The 27,676-nt window shown below is 37.5% G+C and overlaps 1 protein-coding gene across 1 annotated transcript; it reads left to right on the forward strand.

The window, feature by feature from the left end:
* Positions 1-1,369: 1,369 nt before the first annotated feature.
* On the forward strand, positions 1,370-20,570 carry MLC1 (modulator of VRAC current 1). Its single transcript, XM_075081261.1, has 12 exons — positions 1,370-1,507; positions 2,214-2,397; positions 4,484-4,573; positions 6,673-6,726; positions 6,809-6,910; positions 12,476-12,577; positions 13,527-13,598; positions 14,082-14,198; positions 15,135-15,191; positions 16,267-16,389; positions 17,828-17,995; positions 19,994-20,570. Exons 2-12 carry the CDS (start codon positions 2,218-2,220, stop codon positions 20,066-20,068), a joined length of 1,140 nt encoding a protein of 379 aa, XP_074937362.1. The 5' UTR covers positions 1,370-1,507; positions 2,214-2,217; the 3' UTR covers positions 20,069-20,570.
* Positions 20,571-27,676: the final 7,106 nt, after the last annotated feature.

Here is a 27,676-nt window from a genome sequence, read left to right on the forward strand (position 1 = left end):
AGAGGGCGATTTCAGGTACAATACTGGCTGAAACACTCGGAATTGTGAACAAAAATTTCTAGGGTTTGAGCCCTGCTCCCTTCAGTGGCGTAGGACTTCATAAATTCTTTCTATTCAAAGATATTAGATCAGGTAAATACCTGAATATCTCACCAATTTTGTGTAAAAAAAATAAGTTGATCTCCCTAAATTGGTCAGAAGGGATAAAATAGGATCGTATTTTATATCTATGGTCATTTGTGGTAGAGCAAACCAGTACCTAGCATTCATTGAAAAAGATGTGAAGTATCACCCATTTTCCATTAAACCATAGTCTTTGAAAGTTACAGATAATGGAAATATTTGCATAGTGTTTCTCCCATGAAGAGAGAAACAAAAGAGTTTAATTACTTAAGACAGTTTTGCTTGGCTACACAGTCTCTTTCCACTCCTCTCTTCTAACGCAGTTCACAGCTGTGTATAGTGCCGTGTGTGGTGTATTAATTTCCGTGTTTCAGTCTATTAAAGCAATTGCAACATTTTAATATTCTTTCAGTATTGGCTGGCATTGAGGAGAGCAAAATCTACAGACTGTACAAATTGAGAAGTAGTGATTTTCTAAAGTATTTCTAGCATACTTTAAAGGTGATGCCCTTCAGAGTACTGAAGATTTAATTGTGTCTTGGTTACAAGAGTGTTTAAAGTTTAGACAAAAGACCCTGTCATTGCTGTAGCTGTCGAGGTGCCAAAATCTTCAAGATAAAAGCATTCTTTTTCTTTTTTTTTCTTTTTTTTCATTGCCTAATAAGCAGGAGAACTGGTTCCAATGTACGCTGGCCATTGCATGTCGGTGCTGCCTGCTAGATTTAAAATATGTTTAGTCATCGTGGTGTTCTGTAAGTATAAATGTCAGCACTATTGAAGTGTGCAGGGTTTATCTGAACACTCTAGAAAAGATAGTACTACAGTGAAGATAATAATCTTGATAGGTTTCTAACCTCTAACTTTCTAACCTCCCAACTTGTTGGGATACTTAAATACTTTCATTTTTATCTGTAGTTTATTCTAGGAGAATACTGCATTGTAAGTAGCTTTTGCTCTTCTGAAACAAGAACTAGATTGTCAAATATTGTTATCACTGGCTGTTATAGTAACCAAAACTGGTAAACTATGAGGAAGGTTTTATTTAAGATTCCAAGTAAGGGGTAGTACTCAAATAAAAAAGACTCTTGAAACTTTTAAAATTTGTTGGTCTGATTTGGAAGCAGCCCTATGAGAATGTAGTACAGTCATTTTCTAGTGTGTTCTGTTAATTAAAATTCAGGAGGCATTTTCCTGTTCCCTGGCTTAACTGAAGTTTTTGCTGTGCTTTTGTTCCATATCTGAATAGATGTTGTTGAAAGCCAAAGTGTAAGGGAGAACTTTTCAAAGACGGCATGACTCACTGAACGGTGAGAATATCACAAAGTGTACAGGCAGCTGTGTTCACAGGACTGCTTTAAACTGACAGTTAACTTTTCAGTTGAAGGTAAGCATGAAGGTTTTTAACTGTTGAAAAATCTGCAGTAACTTAATTCTAATATAAGATACTCCTCAAGGTATCTGAACAGATTGGCAAGCAGCGGGATGAACAGAAAAGGGCTAAGTGAACGAGAGGAATGGTTGATACTGGGTAAATTAGAAACAGTTTGCTGCAGCTGAGTTATTGTGAGTATATGAGTTAATCGGACTCATAGTGAAGTCTGTCATTGTAGATACCTGATAAGAAGTGTTAAAATCAAGTGGGAGTTAATATCTAAACATGTTTAAATATCTTTTGTGTCTTAGAGTTAAAAAAAAAAGAAAAGAAGAGAAAGAAAAAGAAAAGAAAAAAACCTTTGCTTATAATTACCCTCAAACTAAACACCTCCAAAAATAATTCTTCTATCTTGAAATAAAAAATCTGTTAAGGTATCATAGGTACACAAATTTTAATTTTGTTGATATCCGTACTGTATTATTATGAACTCTGGCTATAGGATGTAATTTACTTATTGTATGGAAGTAAGTTGTTAGAATGCTTGCATATTTTGAAATGTAAATACAGCTTATTACTAAATATTGCTTTTATTTATTTTAACTAGACAAAAACCTAGTTGAGCACTGATCTGAGTATGCGAAGGAACTAAATTACAGTTTTTGCCTTTCTTCATCATTTGCGCTTCCATTATCATTATTTAATTGCCTTTGTGAAGTGTTATGACCAGGGAAGAAGGTTACAGAGAAGAATTTAGCTATGACAGGATGCCAACTTTGGAGCGGGGAAAACAAGAGAATGGAAATTATATTCCAGATATCAAATCCAGTGACCTTCAGCTATCAAAGAGGCTGCATCCTTGCTTTAGTTACAGAACATGGATCTTTTCTTTGCTGATGGGAGTAAGTACTTTAAATGATACAAAATTTTAAAATGCAGGTGAGGTCTCAGTGCCCAGTAATCTGTTCTGTTTCACATCATTTGGGGACTCAGAATTTCATCACCGATAGTACTGGATATAAATATTTGTACAGAAATGAACATATTTAGGAAATTTAGAATGTAACACTTCATTGACTAATAGTATTCTTTGGATAATTCCGCACTAACCAAAGATGCTATATGAAGGCTGGTTTTTACCTGTAATATTAATCATATATCATAAACAGAGAATAAGTGTGGTAGTGGTAAATATCAACCCATATGTATGTATAAGCAGTGCCTTTTGGTAAAGGATGTAAAATATCCTGATCATGGGCATTCTTTTAACATATTTTTAACTCTTGAAAGTACTTCACTTGCCATGATAGCATTTTGGCATTAAAAATACATATGGTACTTAAATTGCCACATTAATCTTTCAGGGTTCAATACTCATGTAGTTATTTGGTAGAATCTTCATGTAGTGAGGTATATACTTCTGTTCCTTACATGAACGACACAGTGATTTGAATTTTTGTGCCACTGCTGGAACCATAGGACACTGATCTTGCATGTACATCATATGCTTCTTCGTGTTCTCAGCCAAGTTAATTAAAGCTCATTATACCTATTAGAATTTGATCTTTTTCTGTCAGTTCGTGTGTTTTGAAGAGTAATATTTCACTGTTAATATGGTAATTGTTTTTGCACAGTGAATGAAAGTATTGCCTTATTTTCATGGAAACAGCTGAACATTTTTTCCTTTCTGACAATCTGCAAAACTTGGATTCCCTTTCAGATGTACTGTTACATAAAAAGAGAGCAAAAGAAGAGCTGGCTTGCTTTGTATTAAATTCTCTCAAACTTAATTGTCAAAAAGGACAACTGTCTTTAATTAGATTTTTCCTTTTTACTGAGTTGTTGTGAATGATTGGAGATACTAATGTTCAATGATCATTTGCTGAAGTCATATTATCAAGAAGCAATTTTATTAATGAACTAATCCAATAAATTCCAGTTAGATTTTTCTCCCAAGTGTTATAGTGGTTAATCTCTCACAACTCTGAAAGACAGTGCCCAGAAAGGATAGTCCAAATGCTGAGCAACAGAAATCATAGTGAACACAACTGTCTACTTCAGGGAGCTGCTAAAAACCATAGAGTGACATCAGAGTGGCTGCTAGTGTGGGCTGTTCTTGTGCAAGAACAATTCAATATGGTTCAAGCATGATTTCAAGTTGTGTTCTGTAAATACTGTTCTTCCAGGCTGCCAGAATTCTTGGTGTGTGTGCTTATACACACACACACACTACCTTATTTTCTGTCATTTTTGTGACAAGAACTTTTTAAAGACCCCTATAATTTTGTAACATCAAAAAAAAAAAGCCCAAATAAAACAGAAGAGCCATTCTGTCTCTCATCTTCCCCAGCCCCTTCAAAGAAATGCCTACTCAGAGGATGACAAACAAAAAGGAAAGTTGTTAGTAGAATGCACTAATAATTTCTTGTTGAGAGTGAAACTGATAATTATGAAAAAAATGGAATAGTTAGCAAGGGAACAGGAGGAGCTGAACATTTATGGGTCTGCCACTAGACTGAAGCAGGAAGAGAGTTTGGAGGTGGTGGAAGAATCTTCATCCTTGTAGCCTAATATTATTTTTGTCGTTGTGGTCTAGTTGGTAATTGCCCAACTGTCCATATGCATAATGAATGTTGGTGAAGCCAAGCAGAGAATGCAAAGTAGAGGCTTGGTTGAAGTTTCTGAAACATTTTTACCACTGAACACTGCAATTAACTTTTGAGCATTTTATTAGGTATTTGCCAAGTCAGGGCACAATGCTTGATTCAGACATGATTATATTGTTCAGTATTAAGTCTTAGTAACCAGCAAAACATCTTCAGAACTCAGCATGTTTTGATATTTTTTTTCAAAATTGTGCACACAGACTTCATTATTAAATGTTCATCACTAGCTTAGTTTGGAAGGAATTACGGACTTGTATCTGACTAGTTGCTCTTTTAAAAATAGTTTTATTCATATTAATTTACCTTATTTGTTGCCTTGCAGACTTGCCTCCTTATTACTTCTGGATTTTCACTATATCTGGGAAATATTTTTCCATCTGAAATGGATTATTTACGTTGTGCAGCAGGTTCAGTAAGCATTCTTAATTATTTGTTGTGGCTGTTTGACAGCAAAAATCAATAGTAAATAATTTTTGGGTTTGTTGTCTTTTTGTCCTGTCTGTCTTTTTACTACTAACTTCCTTCATGGAAGATTTAATTCTGTTTAACAGTTAAATGGGTTTTCATCCCATGGTTAAGGGAGTAATGGTTGTCATAACGACAACTGGTTTGTGCTACCATTTTCATTAACCAGCTCACCCCTGCCTTGCAGTAGTTATCCGCGTGAACAGTTTTTCTGTGCTTGGTTTGAAGAAAATTTGAATTGTTATATATTTGGGGAATTTCCTGGCTAAATGCTATCAGAATGTATTTCAGACTGTATTTCAAAGTATTACTGTTTTCAGTTTATTTTGCCATAATATCCAATACTGAAGCAGACTAAGGTTCTCTTGTATATTACTATTTCATTAGTAAAATATGCATTAAAGATATCTGACATTTTCCGAAGTCCAGTATTTTTACTATATTTTTAGGGACTTATATTTTTTTACTGTATTATATATGCTTAATCTATACTTTAGATCTATGTGCATACAATAAGTCTGATGTACTTGCTTTGTTCACAGCAAGGTTCTGTTCTGTTATTGTTATTTTTGCAACCTGACTTGTAGATTGGTTCTAAGTTAGGTCCAAGACTAACGGTTTCTTTAAACAAACAAGTCTCAGGAGCTGCCCTATGAATGAGTTGTCGCTTATGTTTCTGCTAGAGGTGTTAGAATAAAGTTGAGGCACTTTTTGAAGTTAATATCTTCACTGATGTGTTATTCTCTGCAACGTTCGTGTTAGTTACTGAGACGTGTCTTGTTCTGCCCCAAATCTTATCTCTTTGAACTTCGTATTTATTGAGAATTTCCAAAGATCTGGTAGATGCAGAAGGTTATCACGTTGGGTTTGAATGGCTTGCTGTGGGTAAAGATGTGTACATTTGGGTGTCTGTATGTGAGCAAGGTGTTACAGCTACTACTAGAGAAAATTGAGTCAATGTGGTGGGGAGAGCCTAGAGAGCCAACTGACCACTAAGTGCCTAGTTTAGCCTGAACTGAATTGCTCCCTAGACTTTTTTAAACATCTTGACTAGTAGTAGGCTTCAGTTGCCTAAACATAGTCATGTTTATGTAGTCATGTAGTGTTCTAGAGGCTCTAGGGTAGCCAGGCCACACAAGGATGTTTTAATTATGTTAAATACAGGTCATTTAGGTTTAAGTGCTGCCAAGAATTTTAAATGTTAATATTAATCTAGTTATAGTGGTTCCATTGTTAAACTGTTCAGGTGTGTGAAAAGATAATTAGCAAAGAAATGCAGCACTTGTCACATGATTCATTATCTAACATAGAAACATTTTAAATGGTTTTAGTTGAGCATATTTTTATTTTGTTATTAGTATGTTGTAACATTATGTATTTGTGTAAAATAGAGTTGGATATGTAATCGTACCCTATCTATTGTGGTGGGGAACAGCTAAGGGATAGAGAAATTACTTTTTGAAACTTCTCACTTATGCATGATTTTTCCATTTAGCTCTGCCCTTAAGTATAGAAACACAGATCCTAGTGAACACAGTGGAGATCCCAGGCACAATTCTTAAAGTGTAATTTGACTCAACACGTGAGTTTATACAAAGTTCTGCAGAACTGTGCTGAGACCAGCCAAATTTTAGCTTACACAACCATGACTTAGCCTGTTTAAAAGAATGTGGAGGCCCAGTTGGGGAGTAGCAGTGTTTTTCTTTTCCTGCTCAGGGATCTCAGGCCTTCTAGAGTTAATTTAAACTATCAAAGGCATGAAATGCCTCATGAAAGACTTTCTTTCCTTTACTCATCACATTGTGCTGGGTAGCTAGTCAAAACTAGGGATATGGAAGGCATATTTAAACCTCTTGTAATCCTCAGATGCCCATTGTAATCAATGAGCTTAGACAAGAGTGACAGACTTCTCTCAGAGTTTCTAATCTTCTTTTTGTCTAAATTAACTGAAATATGAGTTCAGAACAAATAAAATACATGTGTAGAAATAGATATAAAATTCTTTGTGCAGAATATCCCACTAGTCTTCTCTCTTAATTTTCCCAGTGTATTCCTTCAGCAGTTGTGAGCTTTGCTATAGCGAGGAATAAAATTAATGTGGTAAGTATAAGATTTTATTGGCAATTATATCTTTTTTTTTCCTTAAAATGAGAGAGGAACCCATTCTGAAACTGTTTTTCAGATACCAAATTTTCAGATTCTGTTTGTCTCTACATTTGCTGTTACAACAACGTGTTTAATTTGGTTTGGATGCAAACTTGTCCTCAACCCATCAGCTATAAATGTAAGTTACTGAAACAATTACTAATTAATGCTACATTTATCTTTGCTGAAAAAAAAAGTGGGGGTGAGGTGGGTGGAGATTACATGTAATTACGTTGTAGTCAATACCCCAGTGTTCCTTTTAGTCTGGGAGGAGAGATCATCTAGCAGTAACTTTATTTTTCTGAGTAAGGCAAGACTGGAAAATTGACATCGGAGATGAAAACTTGTATGGCTAAAAGACGCATGGTACCGGTAACGTAGAGGAGATTAATATGGAAACAACTTTCCTGTTTTCCTGTATTCAGAGTTCAAAAACATGAATTAGATCTTGAAATGTGATCCAGTTTGTTCAACTGATTTTGTTTTTCTGTTGACTGTAGCAAGTGTTTTGATTTTTTTTGTTTGGTGGTTTGTTTTTTTCTTTGAAAGAGCAGGGTCAGAAGAGAAAATTGAAAAGAAATTAGTAACTCATCTCTAGATTAACCAGTGTTTAGGGATGAATTGTACTACAATGAGAAGGTGTCCCAAACAGTGCTACTTCTGGGCCATTTCATCGTCAGATTAAGTATAATCCTTTCCTGAGTCTTCTTTAATGGATAGTTTTGCTTGTGAGGCTACCAGGAAAGAAACTTTTGGTGAACATTTTTCTTGTACATCATCAACAAAGAGAATGCAGCGGTTACATCATTTGAAGCATATATATTTCATGCTGAGAAAAGTTCACTGGTTTTGAGTCACAACCAATTAACATCTATCTTTGGTAGACTGAGCCAAACTGTAGAACTATAGGGTGGTTTGCATTTCTTTTCCTGTGGTAAAATGTTCTGAGACCTCTATAATACGTAAGAATATTACATGTACGAGTAAAAAACATAGCAATAGGTATTATCATTACCATTGATGAATATTCATAATAGACTATCACAGAATAGCAACACTCAATACAACTACATCAGACATTTTGTGTGAAGGTTAATGACTGCTCTCGTGCTATTATGCAGTTCTTCTCCTAGTATCATATCAGCTGTTGTGATACTAAGAGCTCAGCAGTAATAATGGCTCCCTATAATAATGTAGTGGATCTGAATTAGTGTTAGTAACAAAGGCTTTTCTAATAGAAAAATAGTGCTGAGGCTAGAGTTTGCTTTGGAGTTATCTATACTATTTTAATAACATCTGGTTAGCTCCAGATTTTACAGATGATAAACTTTTAAATTAACTGTGTTTACTTCCTCTTAGAAAGTACAGTATATTAGGCCGGTACTTACAAACCTGCCTTTGAAAGTAGGTAACTAAGTCTAGCTTCAGGTTTCTGGGCAGCTGGCCTGGTTTTCAGAGAGGTGGAGTACTGCAGTTGATCAGAGCTGTGGAGATTTAGCACTCTGGACGGTCAGATCACTTGAATTCAACCAGTACTGGCTTTAGATTTGGGCAGTTTTGCCCTGTATGTGGTGGGACAATGTCATGGCCCCCTGGGTTCTGTGTGTGTCTCAGGGCAGTTTACACCAGTCAGTTCTTCGCACAGCCTTTGCTGGCTTGTTGCTAGTGCAGCAGTTTCCTTATGCATTTGCCCCCTCAAGTGTCTTAGGCTGTTGGGGCTGAAGAAATTATATACCAGACACCGGAGTACTGCCTTTTCCCTTTTCCGTCCTTTCTTGGTAGAGAGTTCAAATATTAGAAACCAATCCAAGCATTCTGAGAGAAAACAGCAGAGAAGTGTGACTGGAGGCTACCAGTCCCTTTGCATTCCCTTCCCTTGCTAGGCAGGATCACAGCGCTGTTGGGACAGAGAAGGGCTATGTTTGCCCAGGATAGGTGGGCCCAAAGGACTCATTTTTCCACCACAATGAAGAGTTATTTTGTCATGAACCCCAGTGTGACAGAATTAATTTTGCTTGTGCTCTTGAGAAGCTTTGAGCTGGCCCTGTGTGTAAGAGCTAAAATAGTTGCATATTTTTGAAGTGAGTAATTTTTAGATTGCATAAAAATTTGCATTTTCTATTATTAAATACTAACAGCTTTTGTATTTTCAAGGCAGATCAAACCATTTGAAAAAAGAGGTTGTATTAGACTGGAAAAGTATAAGTGATAAACATTAAATTTATACGAAGGCAAATTCTGTCTTTGCCAAATGTTAGTTAACTACAATAATATCGACAAGACATCCTTGGTTATGTGGTTTTCATTCTTTTCACTTGCCTATTTTATGTCCATACTATGTCCTTGATCACTGAATAAAGATAAGTCAGGATAACTGTGTGCAAAGCTGTCTCTGAGGCTTTTTTGAACCTTTCTGTCTTAAGAGTTATTCATGGTGCTGACTTGCTCTCCTCTTTGAAGGACACTGTTCCAGTAAGACAGTTTCACTGTTTGGCAGCTCACTGCCAGCTGTTTTCTATTACCCATGCAGTACAAAGAAAATGTAGAATACCATCTCTTTAACTGTTCTTTCATCATCATATTTATTTTCCCTCCCCATGGGAAACTGCACAAGAAAATAATGCTAGATCTGATGTGAAATCACTGCCAGTAATTTAAAAGCTGTAAGGCTCATAAAAAGGGTAAGTTTATCCAATTAAGACAATTTGCATTTAACTCCCTCCCCTTTATACAGGACCTCGGTAGTTTTTCATTAGTGTTACTCATGTTGATGGATAACGCTACCAAATTACTTTAGATAGATAAATGGAATGCAAGATACAAGCCGTGTGCTAGACTGCGACTGTGTGACACTGCTCCAGTAGTGTGCAGTTCTGCAGTGAGTATACTATCAGCATGAAGGATGCAATGTGTAAAAGATGCAAACTTCCACTGCTGCCAATCTGTTCCTTCCCAGTGGGAAGCATGATGGACAAAAATGAGTGGAACCTCATGCTTACTGACCGCTGCAACTGAAGAGGTTCAGATCTTGAACGGGATTCTAATTAACTCCAAATTGAGTACATATATTTATCGTCTCCTTGTGAGTTGAGTGACTATACCTCCATTATAGTGGAGATGATCCAGTCACTGAGACACTGCAATACAATCTTGTTTGCCTCAGTGTAGATAGCTAAGGCAGGATTCTGAGGACTGAACTTCTTATTTTAAAGGTGCTGTGAGATATTCTTCCTGACTGCTGCTACTACTCTGGAGGGCTGAGAGTCTCCGTCAGACCTGTGTCATACATCCCGTTCATGCAGGCATGTTCAATATGCTTGAGTATTTCAAATGGCACTAGCAGCCAGTATAATTGAACCCCACCTCTAGTGACTGGTTGGCCCGGTAGCTTTTGAGGTTCCTCTCTTGTCTGTATAGGCTAAGTCTCCACTGACAGTAGTGGAAGGCTGGGCAACATGGGTGCACACAGACACTGGAGTGTAGGTGCTTGATTTGGTTGCCTAACCATAAACGTGTGTCTCCATTAGGTGTGTGCTGGCTCGTCCTGCCTCGATCCAGCTGCTGGTCCAAGAGGGCTTCAGTCTCCTTTAGGTCCTCTGTCATTATTTGTCAGACCTGTGCAGATGTCTTGAAACCTCTGAAGGATATCTTATAGCATATTAAAAGTATGCTTTTAAGCAACTCTATTGAACTTCAAATTATTTAATTTTGAAATTAATTCAACCCTTTCATACAGTTTTAGTGAACCACATTTTTAATACCTGGTGCAGTTTCAGAGCAAACTGGATTAAGGTTCTGCTAATTTACTACTTTCTACCCAGTTACACTTGCAGGTTCCTTAGTCATGGAAGAGGATTAGGGACACAGCTTCCTTGGTTCTCTGAATCTGATAGTAGATTTTATGTATAGTGGTAGTTGTAGAGATAATTTTCTTCAGTGCTTAGAAGTCTAACATTAAATTTCCCATTGTTACAGGTGGTATAAAAAGGCACTTACTTCTAGCTTTAGCTGTATTTCTGTTTAAAAAATAAAAACAACAAAATCACCCAAACTTCAAAACTGGAGATCAAATATTTTTACTGTGGTCTAGGAGTGTTGGACTAATTTTATTAGTGGAAAGCTCTATCTGATATTGTAGACATGAAATGTCAGAAACAAAATACTGGAAAGATAAAATTTAAAAAATCTAATTTATTTATTGTTACTTTTTCATTTTCTGTTATTTCCTTGTTATAGCTAGTGCTAAACGAGCTAGTCCATCAATGTAATTATAGATCTTCTGAACTCAAACTTGTATGTGTACTTGGCACTGCACTGTATAGCGTGGCCTTGCCAGCCCATGCCAGTACCAGCACTATACATCAAAACATGCTCCAATCATGGGAATTTATGGCCTGGATTAAATTGTTCTGCAGGCCACATGTTTGACACTTCTTTTGCCAAATAATGCCTTTATTCTCCATGCTAGCACTTTCCCTAGAAGCTTACCACTATGACATTTATTGCTGTTTGTGGCTCTAGTACAACTGTACGGTCTGTCATGTACTGCAAGGCACATAGTTCCAATTACGATTTCATGAGAAGGATGAATTTCGCTGCCCAAAAAGGCCTCTCAAATCTGCCACTTATGATCTTTTTCAAAAAACGTGTGCTGCAAGATACGTGTTGGAGAAAACCTGAGATTTGATCATCTGCAAAGCAGGTCTGACATGAGGGAACAACCTAATTCTGTTCTAAGTCACTGAACAATGGTTTGCTATAATTGTATAGGTTCTGAATGGAGCCAGTTCTCCCTAAACTTTTGGTGCATTGCCCAGTAGACCTAACCACCAAATGTTTTCTTGGCCTGCCAGTGTGAAAACACGGTGCTTTTGAAGACAAGAGAGGGAGATCACTCTGGTTAACTTGAGTGGCTCTGGAAAATTATTCAGCCCATGTAGAGTAGGTATCTGCCTCTTTCCATGAGATAATAAGGAAATGAGAGAAATGTTAAGTATTACACTTACTTGTCTCGTGAAGATGAGCAATGGCAGGAGGAATGGCAGCATCCGTGGTTTTGCATGATAATGTAGTCTATTAGACCTGCAAGAGTTATGAAACCACGAAGAGTGTTCATCAATGCACTACTAGCACTAAGTGCAGCACAGAGCTAGGATTCTCATCCCAGTTCTTTGGACTGTGTTTTCTTTGAGCATTAGACATTGTATCGCACCATTTGGATTGCAGCGTAGGGGTTGGGAGCCTCTGGCCCTCCTTCCCCTCCACAGTGGATTGCTTTAGCCCCTGGCCTAGTCAGGCTTGCTTTTGTTTCTCTTCTTTCTGTTCCTGTGAATCTTCCACGATTTGCTGCAGTGTTCTGGTTTCACATGAGAGGTCCTGCGAAATGCAAACGTACCCAGCAATCACCCCCTTTCATTAAGTGCTCTTCTGGAAGACACTGATAAAATCTTCAGGCAGACTATCCCCATAAATTAAATAAAGGCTTCTTTCTTAGTTTAGGCATTCTGAATATTATATAGACATCTAAGTGTTGTCCTAGAAATTCATCAGGAACCAAGAAAACAGTTAACAAAGTATCTAATTAATGGATGTGTCTAAATATCACAGAAAATAGAGAGACTGCCAGATCCTGCTAGATCCTGCCCCCTCCTTTATTTTTAACATGGAAGATGTAACTCACTTATGTCTGGGATTTTGCTGACAGATAAATTTCAACTTGATTCTACTTATTCTGCTGGAAATCTTCATGGCAACCACTGTGATCATTTCAGCTAGGTCTACTGAAGACTGCTGTACGAGAAAGAAAGTAGGTACCCTCAAGGATTAAAAATGTCTTTTTTTGTGTGTTAAATAATATTATATTTTTCCTGTATTACATACATTGACAAGTTGCTGGTGACTCCAGTATATAACTTCGTATTACATGGTAAAACTAGATTTGAACAATAGATAAAATTACTGTACTAAATAGTAATGGCCTCTTCTGTCTTTAAGAGTGCAATGGGCCCTTTGCAAACTAAAGAGCAGAGGGTTGTTTGAATAACTTATGAACAGGTATGGCAAATGTTTTATTTCTGTTTTGTAGAACAAAACTTAATGATGTATGAAACATCAGAATACTGTGACAAGTATGTATGTAAGCAATGCCTTTCTGAAGCTTGAGGTGGAGAAAGTATTTGTCATGTATGCTAATCTGGTGGTATCTGGACAATGAATATTGGCTTTGGGATGTGGGGCTATAGATAAAATTTTCTTTAGTCACAAGAGCTCTGCCAAATCCCACCCTCATTTTTCTACAACAGTACTTCTTTTAGGTGGTAATGAAGCAAGCATGCAGTGCCATTTTGTGTCCTAGCGGAAGTATTGCTTGCTAGATAGATAAAACCATGTAGTGTACTGTCGTCCTCCAGTTACTGTTTATCCACATCAGTAAAATCTGAAGGCTCAGGAAGAAAGCATGTATTTTGAAGGTAGAAAGGGGAGACAAGATGACCATAGTTCACTGTTGAACAGTGGTTGTGTAACAACTAATCTGCGACTACCTCATTTGTTTTTAATGTGTTGATGTGGTCTGACACCGGCAAACACCATGGTGTGTGCTGTGTCACTGTCAGCTCTGATGGGCTGACCAGACATTGCCACCATTAGGATGTGTAACAGGTTGTACAGGATATTAGAAATAAATATTATATTTAATTATTACTAAATATTACTTTGTGTATTTTTTTTGACCTTGATTATTTATTCCCCTGTAGAATGCTGCATATGACAGTACCATTGTTTTGAGCAATGTCAGCTTTCCTACTCGAATTCTGAAGTCATACTCGGTAAGTGTTATTTTCTTTCATTAAATCAATTGTTTTTTCATCAAATCCATTTGTTTTTTCGTCTTTCTAAGTGCTAAGCTTCTTTAAAGCCAGGAAGAGATTGGCGTAGCTACAAGCTGACAGAATAAAGACAGAAATGAGTGATATATCTTTAAATGTTTTGTTTTGGAATGTTGCAAGATAAACAATAACTGCCATATATAATGGGAAGGAGGCTACTTAGTGACTTAGGGATAAATAGTCTAAACTGAACTGAATTAGTGGAGCTAATAAATGAGAGCATAAATATGTATAATGAAGCTGAGCTTTTTACTTAAGCCAGATGGAGTTTTGCTGTATTTTAGATCTGAAAAACATTGACTTCATGCATAGCTAATAGCATAAATGCATTTTTTCCTTCCAGTGTGTTCCTTTCTACATGCAAATAGGAAATTCGGTGTTCAAATGCACTGTTAATAATATGTGTGCTCTTATTTGTTTTAGGTAATTGAGGTGATTATTGGAATTTCATCAGTATTTGGTGGAATAATTGCTTTGAATATGGATGTTCTAGTCTCAGGTCCATATCTTTCAGTAACATTCTTTTGGATCTTAGTTGCTGTAAGTAGTGCAAAATTAAGACATTCTTTTAAAGCAATGCCTTTGATTTTTAAATTTTTTTTTTTTTTCTCATTTTTCCCCTCCTTACTGGAATAGTTATTTGGTGCTAATACTACTCACCAGTTGCAGCTGAGCAAATAAATCAGTGCTTCAATAAATAACAGATTTATGCAATATGCTTGTTCTATTTTGATTTACAGTACTTTGGTTCTTATAAAACATTCTGATAGATTTTAGTCCTCAGTTCAGTAAAATGGAAATGAGTAATAAAGCAGGGGTATTAGAATTGAAATGCTTTGTTAAACAAGTCCTAGGTTTTAGAATTTCTCAGGCTGCGAAATAAAAAGTTGAGTTTAGTTTTAGCATAGTAGAATCCTTAGAACATAATTTTTAGCCTGTCAGCCTTAACTGTCTTGAAAGCCTGCGACTGTGATTGGTAACCCTTGTCACTAGTAACAGCCTGTACTTAGGAGCAGTGGATTCATCAAGAATGCTGTGCTACCCAGTTTGCCATAAATTAAACAGGTTGAGAAAGACGACAGTGAACATTAGATTTATATATGGCTACTATGTCTGGAAAATCCCTCAGCATGAAGTGGAAAAAAGATGATAAACAAGTTTTTCAGCATTCAGAATTCACAAAGTTCATATGGTTCATTAGGTTTTTATGTAGAAGTGTCAAGTTTTGAGGGTAATAATATTTCAGTATGTGTAGGTTTAATACGTGATACTCATTAAATGCAAGTTAAATGAAGATTAGTTTTATCTTCATTCGACTAATTAATTCATAATACTGTCATAATAAATCTATACAGTTTTATCTTTACAGGAAATTTAGGATGTCATCTGTGACTAGTGGGAATCACTGTAGCTCAAGTGTAATTTGTTTAGTTTTCAAGTAGGTAAATATTTATTTTGTTATGCTTTTTTGTTTAGTGCTTTCCAAGTGCTATTGCAAGTCATGTCGCTGCTGAATATCCAAGTAAATGTTTGGTAAGTGTGTAAAATTCTTGGATTTTGTCATTAGAGTAGAATCATGTTAAGAAAGCCTGCCTGTGATAGCGGGCACTTTTCGTGTTTGCTCACTTGTTTTTAGTTACTTCTACAAATTCTGACAGAAATACGTAGCATGAGTGTAAGCTGATATTCCTGAAAAGAAATCCAGTAGGTCCTTTGGAGTCTTAAGCAAACAATTCTAGGAAAGAATTAAAAGGGCTGTCTGTTGTGTTTTTTTGTACTGGTTCCTTGGGAATGAATATTACTCTAAGAAAACAGCATATCTCATATAGTACGCCGAGAACTGCTTTCATGCTCCTGAGCTGAGGTCCTTCCTGTTCTATTCTCCTTTCATGATGAGCTGTGGTTTTGGAAAGAAGAAGAAAATTAGATGTGCAGACTGCTCTAGACCTTGAACCTATTTTAAACAAATTTCTCATCTGCATGACTAGCAACAAGGTCTAAGAATATTCAGTAGAATGCATTTATTCCTTGGCTGTCCGAGATGTGTAGTAAAACATCTGTTCTAAGTTATAGTCATGTAACTGTATTTAAGTCAGTAACGATGCATGACCACAACTAAAGTCAGAATTTGGTCCTGTAGGATGATACTTGAATGAAAACTCGGCTGCTATTGTATTGAAATAAATTTGCCTCAGATTTATTTGCATAGTTATTTTAGGTTGTAAGTCTGCAATATCTGCTGTTAATTCTCATTATTTCACACAAACTGAAGAATAAATGATACTTCTATACTGGCTTTCTTTATTGGGTATTGCTTCCTCTATCTGCATATGAAAGGCACTTTAAAAACCAAACAAACACCCCATCATCCATATTAAATGGAAAATGAATTACAAAACAACAGTGTTTTGGCTAGGAAACTTAATTTATTCAAAGCTTGCTTCTGTATCTCCATGCAATGTGGATGGCTCTTAATATTTGCCTCATATGTGTAATCTTACAGACTTTTACATACTTTTGTTATGCTTACTTCAAGGAGATAGAGCTCGCAAACCAAAGTGTTAACTTGTTTTTATTCTTATTTAATATTTATTATCTTATTTTTTAGGTTGAGGTCCTGATTGCCATCAGCAGTGTTATCTCTCCATTGTTGTTCACAGCTTCTGCGTACTTATCCTTCAGTATCATGCAAGTTGTTGACATCTTTAAAAATTATCCACCTGCTGTTAAAGTATGTATTTTTATGCAATTCAAAAATTAACATCTACCTATTACAGTAGCAACCCAAGAATTAATTAGGAAGTTAAAGAAGACAAGGTACTGCATTATAAAGATTGAATAAAATGTTATAGAAATTGTTCAAAAACTCTTATTTGACTAATGATATAATTTTAAGTGTGTTAAATCTGTTGCCACCATGGAATTATAGTTTAAAAACCATGGTATATTATTCTAAAGAATCAGTAAAAATAACATGTAATATGCTGGACTCCTTGAGGTTTTTATAAATTTGTAGTATAGAAATTAAAGATTCTAGGTTTACTTCAAGAATACAATTTTCTGTTTCTTAGGATGTCTACCAACAGGTATCATGTTGGGATTGTAACTTTACACCTGGATTCATTCACAGCCTGGAATGGGGCAGAGAAGAAAACAGTTTGCAAATCTTAAAGCATTTCAATATGAAGTGTTACCAGTGCATTGCTGAAGAGGTTTCTAGGGCTTTACCGTCCAAGTGTTTAGCAATGTTCAAAGAACCATTTGTGGGGATTAAAATAGTCTCAATAAGAGTCTTGACTCTTAGTACCCACTAGTCCTTAAGCAGTCCTGTACTTTTTGAAGAAGAGAGGGAGCATATTTATTAAACTGAGATCTTAGGGACTGGAAAACCAGCTTTTGAGTATGTGATCCTGTTCTGATACTGGAGGAGCACACTGTGTTGTCGGGCCTCGGGAAGTGCCCAAGACTTACATGCTCTCTTTAAGTAGCTTCTCCAGTCACACATGTTTGAGACAGAAGACTGGGCTGCCTAGACAGTTGGTGTGACCCTGTAGAGCATTTCTTACATTCTTCTGCCACTTTGTGTCTGAATGCAGCAAGAGTGGGCTACTCTGAAATGGAGGTGAACAATGGAGGGGAAGGTGCAGCAAGGCAGATAAGGACAGTGACCTCACTGGCAAGGGGTGCAGTCCTACAGTACCCAAGAAAAGAAAAAGAAGGCAGGTCCAGCCATGGTAACCAGGTTCAGCCAATAGTTCAGTGATTGCCAGACAAGTCCATAGTGGTGAGGCAGGTCCAAGGTCAGTCAGGAATTCAAGTCAGCAGGGCAAGGTCAGAGCCAGCAAGGCACAGGGCCAGGCCCAGGCATAGCAGCAGTATTGCTAAGGGCAAAAGCAGCAGTGAGGCTCTATATTTTAGAGGATGGTTTCCTCAATTCTGTTCCATTTCTAGAGGAAAAGATCATGTAGCAAAATAACATTTAATTAAGAATTATTCATCTTTTCTACTTGAGCAAACGCAGGCACTCAAATTTTAATTGAAGCTTCATGCTGAAATAAACTAAATTATAATTTGAGCTGAAGAATGAAATCTAGGTACAAATCTCAAGGGGTGGGAACAGCAGAAAATATTCAAGTAGTTAATAACTTATTTAATATCTCTATTTTCAGCAGTCTTATGATGTACTCCTTTTGCTTTTGATGTTGATGCTGCTAATTCAGGCGTGCCTTACTATTGGAACTGTAATACAGTGTGTAAATTACAAGACAAAAATGAAACTACATGATTCGTCATGGGCAGCATCACAGGTTAAAAAGCAGGAATACAGAACAGCAGAGGTATGTATTTATACCCACTATAATATTTAAAAATCTGTATTTAAGAAGATATTTTTTGTAATGTTTCATGTTGCTTAATTCAGATCACAATTAAAAGCTGCTCTGTAAAACTGTAAAGTTGTTAATGCACTGGTGAATTTTATAATAAGGAGATAATATTTTGCTGGTAAAATGATGACCGGGCATGACAGACTCGATATCTGTAAATCTGTGACAAGTCCTGTTAAGAGAAAGACAGCTGTAAGGTGAAAGCCCCCTTCTGTTCTTATTTGTAGTATGGGCTCCCAATTATAATGAGGTTCGTCATTGTACTAAGATAAAATGATAGTCCTACTGTACTACTCCACAGGATGCACATCCATAATTGCTATTTACATGTCAGAACGAAGTTATAGAAAAGATGATGGGCCTTGCATGACCGAGTTCTTATAATGAGATAGCCATCTATTAAGAAAGGAATGGATTTAACCCTTTCAGTGTGAGCAGAATTTTTGGGCTATGGAATGAGAGTATTCAGTGTAGTTGTACTTCTCCAAGGCCTGCTGGGGGGAGTGAGTTTACTAAGCTGAGTTAGTTCTCTTAAGTTCCTTAAACTGTGAATGGGAAGAGTTAAGAACCTGGAGCGTAGGAACAACAATAGGCAAGCTGAGTGAGCGGCTGCCTGTGCTGGACAGTATGAAGTAGTGCGCAGAGGAGGGTGCCTGGAATCCCAGGTCTTTCCGTGTCCTAACTGCACTGCCAAAGTTGGTGATAAAGATCAGAATTTATATTTGCCTCCATTTCCATCCTGCACTTACACATTCAAGCTATCCTTTCAGATGCAGATTTGGCACATTTTTTAGAGCATGGTGGTGCCAGTATCACTGTTACCACTTTTCATATAGTCATTCAGGGTTAGAGGGCTGTTTCAGGCACTGTGGGAACCCAGCTTTCTTCAGTCTGCATAGGTTAACTACGTCCATCTCCTAGCACAACACTGTAGCCCTTAGGCTTTCCTCACCTCTGCTGTACAGAGCAAAGCACTGTATCCTTAAAGACTAGGTGAGAGTAACCCATATTAGCTGGATGCTTACTGCGTGGGGCAGCACCAGAGAGTGCTGGATTCAGTCCCCACTCTGGAGCGAGCATCTGCATTGAAACAGCACTGGATAGAAAGCATTGGGAGTAGGGACTGAAATTCAGTCAAGTCATTTTACAGCTGGTAATGGGAAGTGAAAGCAATGGATTTATGTCCCCTCAGGCTGCTGAGGGCATTCAGTGTAGGTTGCTTATTTTCTGGATCTGTGTCCTGAGAGCTACGTTCTGTATAAAAGATGAAGCACAGCAGCACTGCCACTGCTGCAGGTCACATTTCAGAGTGTAGGTCATGGCATGGCTAAACAGACCTCTTCCACGGTTTATTTGTATATGTGTAACTAGTTTGTGAGTCACTGCGAAATGAGGTGCTGAATTAAATGCTAAAAGGAGCACATTGTCTGGGAAAGCAATACCTTTTGGGTTACTTTTTAGTATTTAAACACATTCATAACATTACAGGTGAGCTTGTAGGTCACACTGGCTTCTCAGAAGTCTGTGTTCTTAGGCAAGGCCTTAGTTTGCTTGCATGTATGTGGATGAATCTTGCTTCAGCTGCACTGTAAGGGGCTACTTCTGCCTTTGGGTTTAATGATTTAGATGCTAGGGCTTTCAGTCCCATTTTGGCAAAAATCTTGAAAAAATGTCCTAAGTAACATGTTTAAAATAGGAATTTGGCCAAGTTCCTTTGACCCAAATATCTCAAGTATTATACAATTTACACTATTATATTTTATATCATAAATGTGTATAGTATACAAAACTATACAATTTACAATGTATAGAATATTTTAATAGCTCAGACCGTAACTATTCATGTTTACATTCTCCTAGATTCTCTCAGACATGTATTTGCTTGAACTTCAGTTTTTAACCAAAGCATGGTTTCATGTTTCCATTTGTCTGAAATTTGTTTACTTTTAGGTTTCCAATAATACCTTAAAGGATTTTGACAAAGACAAAGCCTGGAAAGCAGTTGTGGTGCAGATGGCACAGTAGTTTGGATTCTGCAAATGCAGCCAGTACAGTACAATCCAAGTCAATAAATCAACTCTTTGAATTAAGGCATAAAAACTTTTCAGTTTATAAACAGCAATGTAGGTACAGCAGTAGGAGCCAAGGAATAACACAGTTAATGTGTCTTTCTAATAATTTTGAAATATATTGATAATTTTGTTAACACATCTGTCTTTTCTGTTGGTATCTGTATTCTAGTGTTGCTTTAGAAGATACCTTTAGGAAAAAAGTAATGAGTCACATGGATTTATGCTGATGGTGAAGTAAAATATGACAATATGTAGTAGGCTTCATATATTTGCAAGTGATTGTTATAACTGCAGTTATGCAGTCAGTGTAACTGATAAATGCTTTTGTAAAGTTATGAGTACAAGTCATAATTGAAATTTTTGCTTATACTTCACTTTTGTAGGAGTTGTAAAGTTATTTTGCATCTCATTGCTTTTATATAAATAAAAGTCTTTATTATGTGGAAACTCAAGAATGTGTTCCATTTCTGAACTGTTGAAGTGGGGAAGGGGCTTCTTCTGTGTGGCCAGGCACAAAATCTACTAGCCGAAGCAAAAAAAAAAAAAAAAAAAAAAGAGCAAACAGAAGCAATTAGCCAAATAACAGGAGATAGTGCTGATCTTAAAGGGTTTTTTTGACATATGAAAATGTATTTTTAGATATATTACTTTTATTTATTTTCCTAACTATCTTTAAAACTTACACAACCTAGCTGCCTTTAAACAAGCAATATCCCCCATACAGATTGCCTTTTCCTCCTAGCTGAATTATGAATATGATTGTGTAGATTTTGAACACTATAAGAATCTCCATGTTAATAGGCTTTTTGGTGTAACTAGGGACATAGCTGCTCACAAGGTGGTGGGTTTTTTATTGTTTCTCTGTTTTTATTGTTTTATTGTTGGTTTTTGAAAGGTTCTAGACTTTGAAGTTCATTCTTTTTTAATCTGAAATAACCTGAATCATTTGTTCAGAGCATGCTGCAAAGCTTACCTCTTTGCTTTTGGGGAAGGGAAGCAAAGGGAGAGAAAGGTATTTAAAGTGTGGAGCCCTTCAGGTATGCTAACATGCTTTCTTTCAGTTTTGGGAAAAGTGACAATTATTGCAGCGTTTTAATATGTAGAGAGTACTCTTTCAAGTTGAGAGCAGTGCTTCTTAAGAGCACACATGCAGCAACCTGTCTGTTCACCTAAAATAGTGTGTGTTTTTGGTCCAGACTAATACATCAACAACCAGAGGATGCAGCTGCTATTTCCTTAAATACTGCCAAATCTCATGCCTCTACTGCTGGTACTTGTGTAGAATATTGTGAACAGTTTGCTTTCTTTTATGTGTAACACACTTGCCTTCATTAAACTGAATCTGTATCTTCAAAAGATTCTGTCTTTTCTGGCAAGTGATTATTGGTTTTGGTTATCCAGAAGGTTAGATATATGTAGGTATTACTTCTATTACTGACCTTGGTTGGAAAAGAAATTAACAGCAATTGCACATTCTGATCCTTTCCACAAAACACTTACACAAACAAGGCACTGAGGGTCTTTAACCTCCTTTTGAGTCAAATGGCTTGAGGTGCTCTCCTCCAACCAGTAAGAACCTTTTAAACAGCTACTGATTTTTGCTTTGCTGTCAGGAGTGGCTAGGAAGAACCTAATGGTGGGATGTAGTAGGGGATATTTACCTTTCTTCTGAGGAACTAAAGTATTTTAAGAAGAGGTGAAGAGAACAGTATTCATCAAAAAGAAATAGGACTAAACATATTAAGTTAGAATTTAGATTGACCCTGAAGTGATAGTTGTGATACATGACTGTGTCTGAGGTTTTTTACTCTTCTTAGATTAACAAGGGGAAGTAATAGATGGGAATAAAAAAAGAGGTCATCGTAGGGAACAGCCATAGATTCTGCTTTCCAGTGAAGATGAACACCCCTGGGCTCCCTGCCTGGCCACAGCTCCCTTTCTGCCCTGTTCAGCACAGTGGACACTGCACAATCTTCCTGGTGCCAGGACTTTTCCCTACACACCTAGTAAACTAGGAGCCCCACCATGGATACTGCTCTGGAGGTTGAATTTTCTTATCCCATGCGAGAAAGAAAATCACGAAGGTAAGAGGCAGGATTTTAAAACCATAATTAATGTAGGGCTGTCTGCTGACGTGAAAATCCTTTCTCAGGCAGAGAAAGCTGCATTTTAAATCTCACTCTGCTGGTAAATGCTTTTGTAATTCAAAACAACACCCCCTGTGGCCCCTGCTACTGTCAGCCTTTCTTTGCCAAGTGCTTTTGTGTGGTGGTGTTTGACACAGAGTAAATCTTGGTTGCTTGTAGCTTTAATTAGGGTGTGCTGGTGGATGATCTGTTTCCACAGCACAACGGGGAAGCCTGTTCCAGGGACAGAAATCACAGCCCTCTCCGAGGTCAGCTTAGCAACAGCATATGTGCCACACTGTAAGGGTTTTTGCTTGGAACTGGGTGAAGAGTGCCCTTTCCCGCCTTGCTGGATTTCAGTAGAATTAATACCATGGGCTACTGCTTAGCTTACACCAGGAGTTAGGGTCATAGCTCAAAAGAAAAAAAAAATAGTCCTAGGTAAAATAAAGACATAAATCTTCCGAAAAAAAAATAGAATTGTGCGCACTTGGTGCATGAATCCTTCCTCAGCTTCCAATTTAGCTCAGAAAAGCAAAGAAAGCAGAAGGGGAAAATTGCAGGCTTAAGAGCATTTTTTTAATCCTCTCTGCTCCTGCAGGCAAATTTCTTGTAGCTCCTCACCAGGAACAAGAATACACCGTTGACTATTGGTATATATATTTTTTGTTGTTTTTAGTAGTAACCTGCCTTATAAGAGCAGACAGGTGAGGTGGAAAAATGCAGTTAGGATCCACTTTGTCAAGTCTTATCTTTGGTGTTTCTATCTACTATTTTTCTGTTAAGACCCGTGTCTAGTTATGGCTAGAAAAGCAGTATGTCTTTAGTTCTGTTGGACCTAAGTTCCTGTTGTGAACCTGGGCTTAAAATACCTTAGGTCCTCAACTAGAAAGAGAGATCTGAACGAAGTGGTACACTGCCTACCCCACAACAGGAATACAGAACACTCTTTGTACCCAGAAATGGCTCTGTGTCAAATGGATTGTGCAGATGTGTTTTTATATGTATGTGTATGTTCTGCATGGATAGTTTTGAGCTGATATGGTTTTTTTAGATCTTTCCTACCATTCATCTCCAGCAGCTGAAAGGGGAGATTTTTACAGGGTGAATGAGCTGATCTAACTCAGTGCTGGAAGGGGTTATCTCCCCTGGCCTCTTCCCTTGTGCTAGTCGTGGCTGGGATCTGATTAAACTGGTAGAAAATTTATCAATTAAAAAAATGATTAATTTCCTGCTGTTTTAGTTAGCCACTTCAGCACACCGTGAACCCATAGAGGCCCTCTAAGATCTTGGGTATGACTTCATAACCACTGGAGGTAAAATTGGAATTCTGCCTCAGTGGAGGTAGATCAACAGAGGATTTGTCTTTTGTTAGTACTTCCTTTGTCCCTTCCCATCACATTCCTTGCCTATGTTTTGCCTAGGGCATATCCACCTTCTCTTCTCCATTTCCCATTTGAAAAGTAGACTTGTATGTGATCTGTACCAGGAATTACAACTTTATACTGACCATGTAATCAGTTAGTTTATGTGTAAATCACTCTCAATTATAGTTGGAGTTTAAAAAATTGCATGTTTTGTCATCAGGGTCTTGTGTTTCTGAAGAGAACCGTGAGATCAAAATAATGAAATCTAAATTACTTTCAGAAACTGGCGTAGTCAGGCAACTGATTTGGTTTTATAATAATTTCCTGTTTTTTCAAATGTTAGAAGTAGTTTTGTTTGTTACTGAGTGGGAAGTCCCTCGGGGAGAAACCAACTGTCAGAAGAAAATGTCACTATCATCCATTTTGTGAATAGTAGTATCTTAGATAAAGTATCTTCAAAAGATGAGTTTTGGATTATTTTTACCCCCTTATCTGGTGTTACCTGTCTAATGCTAGTATGAGATATTTCACAGTAAACTGTTTTTCTGCCCCTATATTTACAGGGAAAACAGCCAAGGAATGAAATAACAATGATAGAGCTGAGTGTGTTACGATGAATCACTCATGCAAAAGGAAAACCGTGGCTGCTAGCTTTAAGCACTGAAGAAAGAAATTCCCATGAAAACAGTATTGGCCAATTACTTTTTAATAAGTGTTTTGTTAATATCAAGTTATGACTGTCAAATATAAGCAAAAATTGCTTTTCATACTTCCTTTTTCAAGACAGGAGAGGTCTACAGGTATAAAATATCCTTATGTAATGCTTACTGGAGTTTTCCTCAGGCTATGATTTTTAACATTTACTTCCTACTTAACCGGTTTCATTTGTTCAAAAGCTATAACCTCTTTAGTGAACACATTATAATTGTTCTTTTCTGTACTGTAAAGATAAACCGTTTCTGGAGAAAAAATATCAAACTGATAGTGAATTTTTTTTGAACTATTTTTTCCCCCTAGCTGACTTTTTAAAATCTGCTGTAGCTCCTAGTCCAAGAAACACCTTTTATACAGATGCTTGGTAGTGGCCATTTCCTCAAAGTGCAGAGCGTTTAGGTTTAAACAGGCCCTGTTCTTTTCTCCTCTGCTTGCTGTGAACCATGGAGGCTGAAATTCAGATGTCCAGAGTTTGTAGGGATTCTTACCACCTGTATGTTTTAGAAAGGGAAAATAAGAGTGTTAAAACACTGTGTGCATAGGATGATGTGCTGTTTTGTATTGCATGGTTTTGTGCTTTGTGCCGTTGGACTTTGGGCATCCAGAAGGAGCTGAGAAATGTGTTCCTGTATTGCCAGCTCTGCTTACCAGCAGCTACAAGAGGCCAAGTGCTTCTGCAGGGGCTGAGTTGCTAGAGGTTACCCCAACATTGCTTGTTTTCAGAAGTGCTGCCAGTGGAGTGATGCTGATGAAGTGTCTCCTACCTCCACGCTTCCCACCTCTGTACCTCTGCACTGTCTGTACAGGCTGTAGCCTGTCCTTCCTACTGGCGTCCGTTGACAGTGCAGGGATTGTGACTGGTTCTTGGTTGTTCTTGGGCTTACCATTTAACAAATAACCAGGTTTAATATCAAGCACTCTGGAGCTTGTTCTTCTAGATAGAGGCCTTGACTCACTCAGGCTCTGTTCTCAGGATATGAACTCTTTGCCAGCAGTCCTGGTTTAAATTATTCATCATGTTCCGCTGCTCATTTACCCACTTCCATTCAAGTCTATGGAAAAAGTCTCATTTATTTCAGTATGGTTCATCTTGGAGGTTTTGTATTTATTTTTATCTTCTTTCCAACATCTGATTTATATAAAGAGTTACATAAAATCAGAATGATTTTTATCTGCTATATAAACACTGAAGTTCAAGATTGAAATGGGAAGGAAAAAAAAACAGCATTAAAACTTAAGCCTACTCCTGCCTGTCTGCTACTACATTGAGGTCCACCAGGACACCTGTGATACTTCAAACTGATCTGCCTAAAAACCCCCAAATCACTCAACTCATACAAAATCATTCTTTGTTCTGAAGAAGTTTTAAAGCTGCATTGGTTTTCTTATTCAGTTTACAATGTTGCTTCACACCCTCAGTTCAGCTGAAGGATTGAGATGATACAGCACAGGACAGCTACGATGTTATCTTAAGCCAGCATTGTTCCTGCTTACAAAATTTTCAAACCCTATCCTAAACTCCCTGTTTGATATTTGCCACTCTACCAGTCTTTCCACATTTCCCCATATCACTGTCATTTAATGGTCCATGCTTTTCAAGGGAAGACTTTTCCTAGATTTGGTGAGAAAGGAGAAAATGGCGTGAAGCAGCTTTCCTTTTCTCTGTGACTAAACTTACTTTTATTTCTTGTTTGGTCCTGGTGTTAATACAGTCTAAAATCTGAAATTCTACCCTGCTGACCTCAGCTGAGATTTTGATAGCTGGGAAGGAGTTTTTATTTCAATCCTTCCAGATGGTTAAGCTTTACTTTCTGTTCTAGAAACAGCTGGTGTCCTCATGTGCAGCATCTCGTGTGTGTTAACCTCCATTTTTTGTGTGTATCATGACCCAATACTTCAATATCTATTCTATTCATAATTTGATCCATAGATCTAGTATCTAATCACAGAGTATCTGTTTGTCTCTAAAATCTAGTCTGTCCTAATAATGATGCATTAGGACTTTAAAGGTGAGCCATAATCATACTCATAGAGATGTCATAGAATATAAGGGAATCTCCTCCCCTCTCAACAAACTGAAGCCAAACAAAAAATTATTATCACCAGAATTAAGTAGACCTTGTGGTAAATAATCCAAGAAGATTTTGACAATGCATTTTCAATTAGTAGCATGGCTGTGTTGGTTTTAATATACAGAGAGGCCAACTGTATGAGGTTTAACAAGGCCAAGTGCCGGGTCCTGCACTTGGGTCACAACAACCCCATGCAACGCTACAGGCTTGGGGAGGAGTGGCTGGAGAGCTGCCCAGCAGAAAAGGACCTGGGGGTGTTGTTTGTCAGCTGGCTGAACATGAGCTGGCAGTGTGCTCAGGTGGCCAAGAAGGCCAACAGCATCGTGGCTTGTATCAGGAACAGTTTAACCTGGAGAAGAGGAGGCTGAGGGGAGACCTTGTCACTCTCTACAACTACCTGAAAGGAGCTTGTAGTGAGGTGGGTGTTGGTCTCTTCTCCCAAGTAACTAGTGATAGGACGAGAGGAAATGTCCTCAAGCTGCACCAGGGAAGGTTTAGTTTGGATATTAGGAAAAACTTCTGTACTGAAAGAGTGGTCAGGCATTGGAACAGGCTGCCCAGGGAGGTGGTGGAGTCACTATCCCTGGAGGTGTTTAAAAAACATGTAGAGGTGGCACTTTCAGGTCATGGTTTAGGAGACATGATGGTGTTGGGTTAATGGTTGGACTTGATGACCGTAGAGGTCTTTTCCAGCCTTAATGATTCTATGATTCTATGAGATCATTCTCAGTGTATAAAGCTGGGGGAAGAAGAAGGAAGGAGGGCATATTTGGAGTGATGGTGTTTGTCTTCCCAACTAACCATTATGTGTGATGGAGCCTTTCTTTCCTGGAGATGGCTGAACACCTGCCTGCCCATGGGAAGTAGTGTCACTTTTGCTTTACCTATTAAACTGTCTTTATCTCAACCCATGAGTTTTCTCACTTCTACTCTTCTGATTCTCTCCTCCATCGCTCTCAGGGAGAGTGAGCGAGTGGCTGCGTGGTGCTTAGTTGCTGGCTGGAGGTAAACCATGACACAGCCATGACTAAAAAACATTGTGTGCATAGCAGAAAACCAAATCAGATAAAATAAATATTTTTTAATTGCTAAAATCAAAGGAACACTGTATTTCAAGTACTTAGTTGCACTTGCAGTTGTGGTCTAGTGAAAAAAAGGGTAAATTGTATGCATTGCCATTTACATTAGGGAAATTTGTTCCTTTACATGTTAATTAAAGGCATTTAAAATTAAAGGCATTTAGAAGCCTTTAAATGCTTTTCTATTCCAGGTCATCTATTTT

The sequence above is a fragment of the Phalacrocorax aristotelis genome, chromosome 1, assembly GCF_949628215.1.
Source record: "Phalacrocorax aristotelis chromosome 1, bGulAri2.1, whole genome shotgun sequence".
Classification (NCBI taxonomy): domain Eukaryota; kingdom Metazoa; phylum Chordata; class Aves; order Suliformes; family Phalacrocoracidae; genus Phalacrocorax; species Phalacrocorax aristotelis.